Below are 14523 nucleotides of genomic sequence, written 5' to 3'. Positions count from 1 at the left end.
ATGTGTAAATGTGATAATGGCCACAAACGAACAAACAACTAGAGACTATTTTGAGATGGAATCAAACCAGCCATGACAGTGATCCCACAAACAAATGTGGGCCAGGGGTGTAAAGTAGGGGGGTAATGGCCCCTTCTCTACATCCTACCCCCCTATTTTCTCAGCCTTTAAAGTTTTGTGACATCTTGCATTGTCTTGCACCGTTGTGATGCTATCCTGTTGACAAAAGCCATCCACAGACAGGCAGACAAACACCTAGCAAAGTATTCAAGACCTTCTGTGGTAGTTTCTGCCACAGTAGTGTCTCAAGGACTACATTTTGCCATGATGACAAACACACACATACTCGCTCACAAGGTGAAAACAATACCAGCCCTGCTGTTGCGTCTGGTAATCACACCATTCTAAACCCTGGATCATCAAGTGCCCCTACACTTCCTGTTAATACGGATGGCTGTTTTTCAACTTGTGTGTGCCATAATGAACTCTGTGGTATGGCATTTAGCCATTTCACTGCAACTATACCAAATTACGGTCTCTTAAGTGGGTCCTTTGGGTGGTGTGCTAGGATGAATCACCAGTCCACATTTTCTTGAGTCATCATCATAGTAACAACAAGTATGCAAAATTAATGCAATCTGAGTCATTAAACGGACTCCTAAGGTATTTAAAAGAACAGAATGATATAAAAGCACACATAAAGGAATCCAGCTTATAAAAATAAATAAATCAATGAGCCACCAAATCAGCAACTGTTCCAAACTCATAACATAGCAGATGGATAGCACTGATATGGCTCATGTCTCCCTAGAATCCCAATTTAACTCCAGCCAAATGCACACTGTAAATGTAAAAAGGAGTGCAGTTGCCATAGTGCATTAGCAGCTCAGTGAAGTTCAAGTTTAATGACCACACAGTCCCAACTCCCCATCCTCTGCCTGTGTGGTGTTTTTACTGCTGGCTTTATCTTTTTAAGAGGCAACTTTTTTTTATTAACTAATTCAGCACAACTCCTCCTCTTCCCGCTTTTTTTTGTGGTACACTTACCTTTTGTCTGCTGCCTTTGAGCTTTCTAAAGAATAGCTACAGTAGGTTTAAGTTGCTCTCCTCAACCACAGCCTTCCTTTTAATGCGCCTTCACTGTATCTGAGCCAGGTTTTTATATGCAGAGAAACTGCCACACAAAACTGATGCTTTGCAAGTTGTCTAAAGGTTAGTTAATCCAGCGGAATGTGTAATCAACCAGACACATCTCTTCCCGTTAATTGCTTGATCCTCCCTTCAAGGCATTCGAATAAAGGAAAGAGACGCATTTCGCTGATTACTTGCAAGGTGTGTCTCAGAGTACACTGTGCTGAGATGAGGTGGAAAATACTTAGCGAACGTGTCCTTTTGCAGCCTGCAGGCCTTACACACATATGGCTGTACAATATACGGTATGTACTTACGTATAAGCTACATATCTAAATCAATTATCCATACTTAATTGAGTATGATTACTTTTGTCTACCATTTGTTACAGTTGCCAGCATTGTTAATTACATTGTGTGGACTCACTTCTAAATGAGGAGTGTCCAAATTCGAAATAGCACAAACTTTATCTAATACAGGTGAAAAAGGCAGTCTGTCACTGTGAATTAGAGGCTGGTTGCAAAATCACATTTGGATTATTAATTTTGGAAGATAGAATTATACTTTTCCAAGGGAAAAAAAAAAAAAAAAAAGATATGTTGACTATTTGACACTGTCGCAACATCACAGGAGCCGAGATGAAACAGGAGGAGACAGGTTTGCTTTCTACTTGTGATCAAAGCGAAAACTAAAGCTTCCAGTTCACTGTGTTTCCAATTAGGACAGTTTAAGTTCCGTGCTGTTTTATTAGCACCCAATATCTCTTTTAAGCAAAGATAGAATCAAAGCAAAACATAACGTCTAGTATAGAATTGTTTTTGGGGACATGGTCTTATCATTCATACACAGTCAGTTGTTTACACTCAATTACTTTCCATCCAAACAAGGTCAAAAACATTTTTCACTGCAGCAGGAATACTGATTTAGAATCAGCAAAGCAAAGAGCAGACAGTAAAAAGAGATTAAAGGTATACTATTCAGAATTTCCCCACCAAAAAACAACTAGGTATAGACACTTACAGAACTAATTCTTCTTAATTATCACCCACTGCACAACGTGATTTTGCCAAGTAGGACATGCGCCAGGATCAACATCTCACATCGCATTCCAGGACCATCGACATGAAGAAGTTATCCAGAATCATTGTGATGATGATGATGATAATGATGATGATGGTCCTGGATAAACTAACTAAATCTATCCAGAATCAACATGAAAAGAAGGAGGGAAAATGCATTACTAGCAGGAATTTGCAACTGAAAAAAAATGCTATTACCCTTACTCTTTGTTACTGAACAACATTCTAGCCTATTGGCAGGCATACTTGTTAACACAGCCAACCTAGTTAGCAAGATAACTTGCTAACCCGGCAGTAGCTTGCATGGTTTTTGTTCAATTGTAGTACCTAAAAAAACAAAAGTATTTTGAAAGAAGCACAGGAGCAGCACACTAATGATGTCAAAGGGCTGTGACTGGTTGATTGTAGTGTTGGTCCAGGAACGTGTGAGGATGTTGATCCAGGGGCATGTCCTACTTGGCAAAATCATGTTCTGCATGACCCACTAGCAGTGTGTGGTGGGATATTAATGTACAGAGACCTTGCCCTCTGACTTAATAAAAAGATAGCGACCAGGTTCCAGATCGTAAGCAGCAACCATCCAAGCGTTAGCTACAAAAATGGCAGACACAGAGCCTAAAAAACGCAAATAAAGCAAGGCAAAACACCAATGGGACGAAGCTTGTTCCAAAAGTGAGTCTGGGGTCGGCTTTTACATTTACAAGCAGTAACCGACAATACACGCATAGTATACCTTAAACAGTACGTTCACACCAAAAGTGACCAGAGCTTCCAAAGCGGCGGAAGTCATTCATTTTCAATGAGAGCCCGGTGACTTGGGCGACCTGGTCGTCAGCCATGTGTCTTGGGTGACCAATGGGGTTCTGGAGGGGAGTTAAAACTCCTTTAACTTTATGGTAATGAGCTCTGACGCGGTTCGGCAGCAACCAGTCGGAAAGCTGACGTGCTTCGATGAAGCGGGTCCCAGAGAACAAGCCATGTAACTTTGGTTCCTACAGCACATTTGTTCCGACAGTGGTTATCGAGAAGTTGATTACTTGCGTTGGCGCCCACTCAGTCCTTTATAATGTGTCGCTGTTCGGTTTCAGAGACCAAAATAAAATGAATGAGGCTTGGAGCCGCGTCGCGGAGGTAGTTGGTTGGTCTGGTGAGTTTTAAAGTGTGCAGTGCTAGTAATAGAGGAGAGAATTGCAGGCTAATATTTGGTTTGAATGGGATGACGTATGTTTTCATTGACCAAACATAACTATCTGTAGGCCAACTATGAGCTTTTTGACTGGACAACAGCAAGCAGCAACTACGCTGCTTTCAAGCCAGTAGTTCCCTTTTGCGGCTCTTTTAAATTGATAAGCATGATCGAACGTTCAATGATTCAAGTGATGAGCAACTAGAGCGACCAAAGCTGCCACAATTATTTGTGACAGTCATGCTTCTTGGGAGTCCACGACAGACTTTGCCTCTGTGGAAGCTTCTGGTGTGAACGCACAGTAAGAATACTCATGTTCTGATATATGCATAATCTAGACTTGAAATAATATAACTCCATCTATATAATATGTGGAATAGAAGGAACATTTGCACATTTTTACCCTGATTTGCCGGCACAAATGATTGACTTCGCCTCTGATCTGTAAAAGCAAAGACTCTGCTTTGATGCATCTGCTGCCTTTTCACTTTATCGCCCTGAGGCAGGCCTAGGCCATGGGGAATAGACTTATCCCAACTGACTCTATGTTTGCTAAACACAGTAGTTAAAGTGAAGATAAATGAAGTAAAAGTAACCTTTAATTTTGTTCTTTGGCACATCATGGTGAGGCTCTGTTATGGCTGGGCATGTGAAATATAGATAATATATAGAAAATACAATATAGAATATAATATCTGTTGAAAATATGACCATGATGGTATACATTCATGACATCCTGTATCATATGAAGACGCAGACTTAGCATTATTTTATTTTGTTGGATAAACAATTTAGTTACATGTAGACATTGCAAACATCCATATATGTCCTCACTGAAATGTGTTTGGGGCATCAAGGGGATGCATTACATGACAGAAAACAAGTGTAGCATTCAGATCTGTTACTGCCACTTGATTCTAGACTTTGCTTTGCCAGCAGTTCGTTCAACAGCAAAGAAACTGGTAATTTAGGTATTGATTAACTTTTTTTTCATCTGCTGTGTATGAAATTTGTTGGCCATGTCCTATTAGATGTCTCCTCTTGAAACTGAGCAAAAGCTGAGTAAAACAGTTGTCAGCAGAAGGCACAGTCACTTGTCAGTGGTGCTTCTGGAAGCAGCCTGCTCCCAGCTCCCCTCTCCAATTAATCAGAGATGCAGTCAGGCATTTTCACCAGCAAATCAGAGTTTGCTATGCAAATCTTTCCCGCTGCATCTGTACGAATGAAAAAGCTCAAGTCAGGGTAGTATTGTTAGCCTAACCACTAACAGACTACTAATGAAAATGCCAATTCCAGCCTCTGGCAGACCAAAAACTTCCCTCCTTACCTCTCCGGCATGTAACTGGTAACATGTGACCTGACTGCACATGTGCAAGATGGATTTTATTAAGCAGTGCCTCTGGCAGTCAGGAAGAATTAACTTTAACTAGGTTAAATGTGTATGCAAGGAGTAGCAGTGGGAAATGGAGGGGTGTGTGTGTGTGTGTGTGTATGTGTGCTTCTGTGTTTTTGCAACACGAACAGAATACGTGTTTGTGTGCCTGGGAGTATGAAATCAAAGGAGACTGTCTTCTCAAGAAAAATGACAGCATCAGTCATTTCAGCAAATGCCCCAAAAGCAGAATGTGTTGACACTCAAGTGACAAAGCCCTCTAGTGGCTGCAGGGATTATGACTCTTCTTCTCTTGGGAGCAAAGGAGGAAGTAGTGTGACGTTGTTACAGAGCCACAAAGAAATAAATTGTTGGACTTGAACACGGGAGACTGCTATTTGATTCTCATTTCGAATCAACAGTCAAAGTTGATTTCCTTTACCCACAGTCGTTGCCTTTCCCTAACCCTAAAGATCCAGTGTGTAGAATATAGCCACATTTAGTGGTGAGGCAGTAGAACTAAAACATCTCCTGTGTGCCAAGCATGTAGAACTACGGTGGCTGATGCAAAAATGCAAATGGCCCTATCTAGAGTCAGTGTTTGATTTGTTGGCTCTGGGCTACTGTAGACGGACTCCATTGACGAGGTCTCGCTTCCTATGTAGGTATAAAGGCTTATTCTAATGTAACAAAAACACAACAACTCTTATTTTCATGATGATTATACATGAATGAAAACATAACTGGGAATTATATATACCATTTCTGCCAATAGATGCCACTAAATAGACCAATAGTCGTCATTTAGGGCCATTAGTCGACTAGTTGCCTGCATGTTTACGATATTATTTTAATTATATAATTCTATATTCTGGGCGCAGCAAAACAATGGTTTGAGTTCAAGGTGTGAGAAAGAATAGTATCAGTAACATTGTTAACACTGTGCTACATTACAGAGAAATACAAAACCGTACTAATGAACCTTCATTAATATAGGCCTATATTTTATCTACAAGTGCACGTCACACACTGAGCGAGCCGCCTGTTAATGACGCTGTCGGCAAAGCAGTAATGATTGTGCTAAGTGGCTAATAGGCATGTAGCTACTGACATGTTTCAGATGATACGTCATGTTTGCAGTCGACCAATGAAGACGAGTTTACATATCACCTTGGGTTCGTCCTTCACCTTCTCAAAATGATCCCACACTTTGGATTTCCTGCCTGACATGTTATCAGCTAGCCTATGGAATAACCACAGGTACTAGCAGTGTAAATTAGCGTGACTTCCTGTCTGACTGCTGAGCTTGGCCACTTCCTGGGCTGTCTATTCAAATTAAATTCCCACATGGTCCAGTCATATAGGTTTTGATTTATTTTTGACAAAGCACAACTCTTAATAGTGTTTCACCTTCTTTTTTTTTTTTCTTTTTTTTTTTCTGCGACCAATGAAATCTTACCGTCTAATGATCTTTTTGGTCAACTGATGTTTGGTCTACTATTAGGGGCAGCCCTTCTACTAGCATATTAGGCTACGTTGTTATAAAAGTAGTCAACATTGACTTCAGGACGCAAACATCAGTCTCCTTGGTGAAAGTCCTGTGTTTGTTTGACTCATCCACCACTTCTCCTGCCCACCCTATAGGGGCTTCTTCGATACAACATTACACAGACTTTGACACTTCACTTCACGTTACTTCCTCCTCTGCTCTTATAACAATTACTGTGCTAGAAGGCTCCACCTTACAATAAACCTCAGTATGAGTTGTAATAAGCTGCTGGCACAGTCAACCAATGTGGTTGTTTTTTTCTGTCAGTGGGCTGGTCTTTTGCCAAACTTAACTAACCAAATCTTACCGTATGGGTATAGGACATACAATAATTTCATCTTTATTTTTGAAATAGTAATTTGAAAATGCTTTCAAAGGTACTGCCGAACAATGTCTTCCTGCCGATGTGAATGAAGTGGAGGACTTTTTGAAATACGACGACTCATGAAATGGTTCACTATTGTGACTATCCTTTTTTATTTGTCCCAGACTCTGAGGAGATTTATTGTTATGCACAGAAAGGAAAGTTCTTTGATCAAATCATGAAAATAAATTCTCATCATGGATGCAAACATCATCCCTGCAATCTGCTCTTCATTCATCTTCCATTCAAAAAGCCTATCTGAATGTCATTGATGTTTACTTGAGCCCACATTTTAAAGGGGAGCCATTTCAAGAGCTTTTGCTCCTCATTTAGTGAGGGCACATGAAATAGCTACAAGCAAATAAAAACATGTTTGTTGCTGCTCTTTGACTGAATCCTGGTGGTGCATCACTCTGTCAGTGAGTCTTAAGCCTATAAACTCAGCCACTAAATTATTAAGCACAAGGTGATAAAATGTGAATGGTGTTGCCGGGGTGGCCATTACACATTTTTCCAGTGTTATGCCTCCATATAGGTCAACAGAAAGCAGTCAGTAGCATTTATTTTGGGACTGCTGCTAATAGAAAAGTGGGTAGAGCTATCTATGACTTAACAGTTCACAAATGCATCCATCCACTTAAAAGGTATTACACATGCAGTGCATTCTGAATGTTTTATTTGCAATACATGACACTATAAAGTATTTATATCTTTGTGAAACTAATAGAATTGTCCCACATAAGATAAAGCAAATACATGTGTGTATATGATATATATATATATATATATATATATATATATATACATATCTATATATATATATATATATATATATATATATGCATAACTTATGTAAGTCACAGGAGAAAGACAGCGATGTTTTGGCTGGACAATTCCTGTTTATCGGAATCAAATTACACACATAATTCAAGTTACATACTTTTTACAGTGTTCAGATGTTAGATAAAGTCGACAATTCAAAACTATAAAATAAGTTAGCGTCCACCTATTTTGTTTTTGTATTTTTTTTGTTGCGATATTTTTCTAACATCAAGTTTTCCATGTATTGTTACATGCTCTGCCTATAGATATAGGAGTAAGATCCGCCATGCTTCCAAGATGTCCTTCTGTTGATTTAATGGTTAAGTGCTTCACTTCAAGCTATCGAAGCTATCTAAAGAAGGAATGCATCACCTTTCCAAAAATTCACACACTGTGTCAAACCTAAGCTGCTGTGCTGTTGTCTGAGTGTTTCTGCTCGTTCTGCAGTGGGAGCTGTCCAGCCAACTGAGCAGAGCAGAGAGGAGATTTTGTACCGAGACACAAAATGCTCAAGGACAAAAATACCTCAGTGATTATAATAGAGACTTATAGGGATACAGGTAGCAAACCCAGTCACTTTTTGTCAGATTCTAGCCAGTAGAGTCAATGTCACTGATTCCAGGGAGTACCAGTGTGTGTGCAAATAAGAAAATGTTTAAATGACAGTGCTGGCAACTGTTGACCTCTGTTGTTAAGCCTTTACACATAATAAAATGCAGTATGCAGTCATGTTGTTTTACGTACACGTCAGGGCCCTTAACTTTAAGGGATAGTTCATTCAAAATTAAAAGTACATATTTTCCTTCTTACCTATGGTGCTATTTATCAGTTGAGATTGTTTTGGCGTGAGTGCAGAGTGTTGGAGATATCTGTCATAGAGATGTCTGCCTTTTCTCAAATATAATGGAACAAAATGGCGCTTGGCTTGTGGTTCTCCAAGACAGAAAAAAAAAGAATTCAGTCAGGAACACTTCAGTCAAAGAAAAATTAATTTCCATTTGCAGTATTATATTTGGTGATATGGTTCTGTTCTGGTACCGCTCTGCCTTTCTTAGGCCTAAACAGAAAGCCTCTTCCACACGCCTATGTGGAAAGCCTTAAAGCAGAGATAGCAAACCCAGCCCTTCCATGCGCCTACAAGGAAAGCCTAAGGGGCTGTACACATGCTGCGTCTTTAACCGCACGGAAAACACAATTTTGGGCACTGGGTGCTACTTTTGTGTCTTTTTGAGCCAGCTTTCAGGAGCGCAGTGGCAGGTCGCACCTGAGGTTGCTAAGCAACCTTAACAAGCAGCGTATCACAGCCTATTTACCTGAAATCCTGAGTGCAGAGCTGATCTTCTTCCAGGTGCTGTTTATAAGTCTGCTGATATATCATCCATAGGACAGATGAAAAGCTCTGACAGCCCTGCACCAAAATGATCAACTTTTCCAGATTTAACACAGACTGACATATACGAAAGAAGACATGACATGCGGAGCATACTGGTGCATTCCAAAAGTTGAACTCTGTTTATCTCGGGGAGAAGCCATCGTGCCCTGAAAAATGGGCACTCGGGAACACACGCATGCCACGACGGCATCACTCTGGTGTTTGAGTGCTCCTGCTGCACATCCACACTGAAAACAATGAATTTTAGGGTGCAAAAAACGCTGCTTGTGTACGGCCCCCATGGCAGAGGGAGCAAACCTCCCTGCCCTTCCATGCACCTACATGGAAAGCCTAAGGCAGGGGAGCAGCAGCAAAGACCCCCCCGAAACAGAATAGAGCCAGCATCTATGGCAAACAGAAATGACATTGATAAGTCAGACATAACATGAAATGGAGGAGCTGGGGTGGAGGCGGGTTACAAAGTGGCTTGCAGAGGAAGCAGCAACAGTGGGCAGGCCAGTGCAGTTTGAAAAGGATGCCTATTGTTTGCATAGAAAGGAATCATGTGATCTATCAGCTGACTCCCTTCAATCAATCAGCTGCCCCATCAGCTGATGTGGCTGGGATGTGAGCTGAGCTTGACATCGGGTCCTGCCTGAACTGAACTAATGCTATGTTCAATATTTGAAAAACTCAACAACTCACAACAATGTCTGTGGATTATCTTGAGTAACCAGGTCATGATTTCTGGAAAGAGAAATTGCTGAAATTGAGTTTTTCAAATGTATTTTTTGGTGCTTTGAGCACCACAAGCTGAGTGCCATCTAGTTCCATTATATTTGAGAGAAGGCAGACATCTCTATGACCAATATTTCCAACACTCTGCACACCAAAATAATCTAGACTGATAAACTGCACTACAGTTAAGAGGAAAAATATGTTTTTGATTTGAGGGCGAACTGTCCCTTTAACCAATAGAGCTTATATCGACAGTACTCTGAGAGCAAAGTCATAGTGGAAACATGCAATTTCATCCCGATGGTAATAGAGAATCTTGATGTAGAATGATTGCTAATAATTTTCATAAAATATTCCAGGGAATAGCTCAGCTAATCATACTGGTGTCACTGTAAATCGACTCCATTTTTGTTCGCTGGAGAAATTTAGCTGGAAAATGAGGTAGCATGGCAACCGCTTATTTGATACATCTCTAATGAATGAGCTGGTCAGGGTCACTTACATGGTAATTTATTCAGCTACTGAGGATAAATAAATATCTGCCACTGTGCCCCTTCTTGTTCTCTTTGTCACAGGAGAATGCAGCTGTCATGAGGGTTATTCTCCCGATCCTGTCCATAAACACCTCTGTGTTCGCAGCGACTGGGGTCGAAACGAAGGGTAAGTCCTGTCTGCTCTCTCCACTCATATCTGAAAAAAACTCACTTGTACTTAAACGACCTTACGGCTAGTTTTGCAGTCCCTACTCCCAGCTGCATTAGCGCACCATATTAACTTTACATAAAATAAAGGTGAATTGTTCACTGTGATGGATTAGCTATATGGAGCAAGTTTCAAGTCCTTGCAAGTTGATCTCTAGAGTATTAAAATGAATGGAAACCCAGGGAGAAAATCAATCTAATAACGTCCTGTATGCTTTCAAAAATGGTCACTAGTAATGTAAAATATAAGCAATTTGCAGTTAATGGGCTAAAACATGCAAATGTACCTCTATGGTCTTTTAACTTGAGGAAGCAGACTTTGAAGAGGTAATCAGAAGTACAGATAGAAGGCGGGGAAGGTAGGAGGGAAGGTATAGTGTGCAGTGAAACAAAACAGCACAGGAGGGAAGAGAGTGAAAGCGAGAAAGAGAGATAAATCATGAACACACACACAAAGAGACAAATGGTAGAAATTGACAGGATAGGGTGGGAAAAGTAAGTCAAATGAGCCCTCTGTCTGACTCTGACCCTGTTTGACAATTAGCTGGCTTGCCCAATCATTGATTCATTTAAAAGGTCCCACATTGTTATTCAGCTCCACCTGTCATCTGCTGGATTCAGTCCAGCCGCAGATCAGATTTCCATTCACAGTTTTGTCGGAGTAGCAGCTGCCAGGGCGTAATCTTATCCATATGAAAACACAGTCTTTGATCAAGCGATGTTAGTTTTGACCTTGTGTTTTAATTTTCGGGTGTATTGTATCATATACACTCTGTCAAGTGTTTCGACTGCGACTGCAGCATCTCTGTTAATGAAAAAGCATAACGTTCAGTAGGTGATTTGAGAGGAGATGAGGGAGGAAAGTATCCCCCATGATAACCTGCCATCTCTTTCTATCTCCAGACTCAGACCTATAACTAATAAATTATTGAGAATTATTCAGTGTTGAAGGAGCATTTCTATTTTTAAGGGATACTTTGCCAATTTTCTACCAGCTTTGTATCAAAACAGTGTGGGTAGTATGTGTACATGAACTGTGGTAAACTTCCCTCCATCTAACCAGTGCCTAGGTATCCGAAACGACAGGCTGTACTTCTGGGCCTGTATTCACAAAGAATCCTGAGACTAAAAGTAGCTCTTAGTGACGTCATTCTAAGGAAAAATCTTAGAATTCCTCGAATTTTAAGATTTTTCTTAGAATTTTCCCTTGGTAAGATAAAAGTTATTCACAAAGCATCTTAGGCCTTAAGAGAGCTCCTAAGGTGAAAAACTGTTAAGAGGAGGGAGGAGGACTTTTAAGAAGCCTAAGAGTGTCTTAAACAGAGAAGATGGCGGAAAGACAGAGAGGAAGGAGAGATATTCTCCGTATATTGAACGACAGTGATTTAATAAGACGCTACCGGCTTGATCGTGCAGGGATAATGTTTGTGGTTGACCTCATCAGGGATGAGCTTACTTTTCCCACCCAGCGTAGTAACGCAATAACGCCCGCTTTGGATTGCAGCACGTACCAGCGCTTCTCACACTCATCGCTTGTGCGTAAAAGGAGAGGGAACGACGCATTGATTTGTCGGGCAATGCGCTCCCAAGTCTGCCTCTTCCCTTGTGCCGTGATCCCGGGACCGAATTTCCCTCTTAAAACTCCTTTGTTCTCCTCCACGAGCTGTGCCAACAGCAGGCACTGCTCTTCTGTCCAGTTCGGCTTTCTCGTTCTTTTTTTCTCCATTTCATTCGTTGTTTTGGTCATTCTGCCAAATCAAACCGCTTTTTACAAGGAGGCCAGCAATCACAGTAATTGCTGACAGCTGAGTCTGCGTCCACCATTAATATCAAATAGATTAAGTAGTAAAATTACCAGCATGGCGAGTAAACATAACAATAAGCAAATCAATATAATAATCGGCATGTGAATGAGGTACGTTCAAACATTTTGAAGCTGTGTAACAATTAATTTAATTTTGCTGAGTTTCATCATCATGACATAAAATTATTTTCACGATTACACATTTCTTAATACAGTCTAAGTTCTATGATGGTTGATTTCACTGTCCATTCATTACTAGGAGTGCATTTTTTTTTTTTTTTTTGTAACAACCAATCACAGCTTTTAGAAGACTGCGTCATACCTAGCAACGGCACAGCTTTTAGAAGACTGCGTCATACCTAGCAACGGGGTCAACCACACCTCCTCACTAAGATAGAAGTTTCTGTCCCCTCCTTGCTCAGAGTTGCTCTCAGAAACTTCCTGAATCACTCTTAAGCTAAGATTCCTTGCTAGCAATTTTTAGGCTAAGTTAGGAGCTCTCTGAGAGGACTCTGAGAATCTTTGTGAATACGGGCCCTGCATTTTCTTATTGGCCGCCACCCATGCCTCCACCACAGACACATAAGCCCTATTTTCACCAAACTCTTTCGGTATGGTACCTTTGGAACCAAAAGTAACCCTTCAGACACCCTAGTGTTTCTACCGCCAACAGTACTCTTAAATGTGGGCGGGGTTGTTTTCACACACTGCTTTGTCCAGCACTCACTGTATTTCCTCATCACCGGTGACACAGATGGAAGTCACCATCTTGTTTATCGTCCACAGGGCAGGGTTGCACGCCGACATTTTCAGAACAAAATAAAACAGGCTGCAGTGAGAGTCTCTCTCCATGGGATATTTAAAAATAGCAGGTTTGTGCATTTAGTCCTTCTCAGGCAAGCTCAGGGGTTTGGTGTTGCCGGAGCACACAGGAACGATGCTCTGCAAAGCTTGTTTTTCTCCGAGTGAGGATTGGGATATATGCCATCCTGGTTGAAATTAAGACAATAAGCTTGAAGGTCCATTCATTACTAAAAGTCTTTGTCATAAAAACTTAAGTAATTGTCAAAGTTGTCACAGTGAAATTTAAGGTGTGCTGATGGATTCACATCGTCAACTCGTACATTGAGTAACATTACAAGTTACCGTTCCACCTTAAAAGTTGCCGGCTGTTGGCCCTGTGAATTAAGTTATTTTTTCTCTGACTCTGGCAGCAAAACATCCTTTCATTTTATAGTTATAGTCTACTAATAATACTCTCCATGGTATGAACAGTGGTTACATGAGCCTCAAAACCAGCCTCAACTCGTTAGTACCAGTTCTGTGTGCTAGGTACCCCAACAGAGAGGTGACCAAATATGGGGACGGTACGGAACGGTTCCATTGGTACCATCCTGAACTTTTCACAATGGAAACAGAAAAAAAGCGTACTGAACTGAACTGCACCGTACCATACTTCTCAGTGGAAACAGGGCTATAGAATATAGGAGCAGATCAAGAGATGGACCCGACCTTCTCTCTCTCTCTCAAACTGGGACTGAAATCTGGTTCAAAAGTTCAACTCTGCAGTGCTGATCAAAAATAAACCAAGATTATGTTACTGAGTTGCCTATTTTCTCCTCAGATGTTTTCAGAATCATGTTTAAGCTCACTGTTTAACTGACTATGAGGTTGTTTCTTGCCAGCTGGCCGCTATTGTTTCAAACTAATGTGTTCGCATTACGTCACCCACCAGTGGGAGCATTTAATGGTTCTGGTTCTGTAGCACCAGTTTCAAAAGTTCTTGCATCTTTCTACTGCACAGACCTCCTAGTTTTATTAAAAGGTCATTTTTGTAGCAGTAAAGTACTCCTTAACCCAGAGCAGGATTTTGTAGCACTGGTTTATTGACCAGGAAACATTGCATGTGTTGAATCATCTCCTATGATGCAACTTGGCCAATCAAATTTGTGCACTCCGATAAGCATTGCAACTCTAGTGAGTGAAATACACACATACAGGGGAGAGATGAGATGAGAGACAACAGTGGGAGAAATAAGGGAGTCAGAGAAAAGTAATTTCACGTGGCATGCTCTAAGGAGAGAAAAGTAGATAGTGAAAACAGAGCTTTGAATCAAGAATGGACAGGCTCTTTCATGTTCATTTTCCCCGCAGGCAGTTCAAAACCAGTATGCATTAAACATATGAAACATCATATGTTTCAAGAAGGTAGTGATTATTATAAGCGGCAATGTGAAGTGAACAATGAGACAAAGGATAGAGCATCTTCTGAGCAAACATACCCACTCAAATTTGAACTGAGGGCACAGAAAATTAGAAGATTTTATCAATCAATTTATTTGTCACATTAGAATATTCAAGGTGTGTTGAAAACATCAACAAATCGCCTACTGATTATAATCACC

At 40.7% G+C, this 14523-nt stretch overlaps 1 protein-coding gene across 1 annotated transcript in view; it reads left to right on the top strand.

Moving 5' to 3' along the window:
• Nucleotides 1-14523, top strand: part of LOC126395591 (astrotactin-2-like) — a 434195-nt gene that overhangs the window by 217615 nt on the left and 202057 nt on the right. The window contains exon 8 of the mRNA XM_050053178.1: nt 10189-10273. Within this exon, the coding sequence (XP_049909135.1) occupies nt 10189-10273 (85 nt within the window). The remainder of the gene's footprint in view (nt 1-10188; nt 10274-14523) is intronic.

This window comes from Epinephelus moara, chromosome 9 (genome assembly GCF_006386435.1).
Source record: "Epinephelus moara isolate mb chromosome 9, YSFRI_EMoa_1.0, whole genome shotgun sequence".
NCBI classification, from domain to species: Eukaryota; Metazoa; Chordata; class Actinopteri; order Perciformes; family Serranidae; genus Epinephelus; species Epinephelus moara.
The sequence above is the reverse complement of the archived record's forward strand: the minus strand, read 5'-3'. Positions and strand labels throughout refer to the sequence as shown.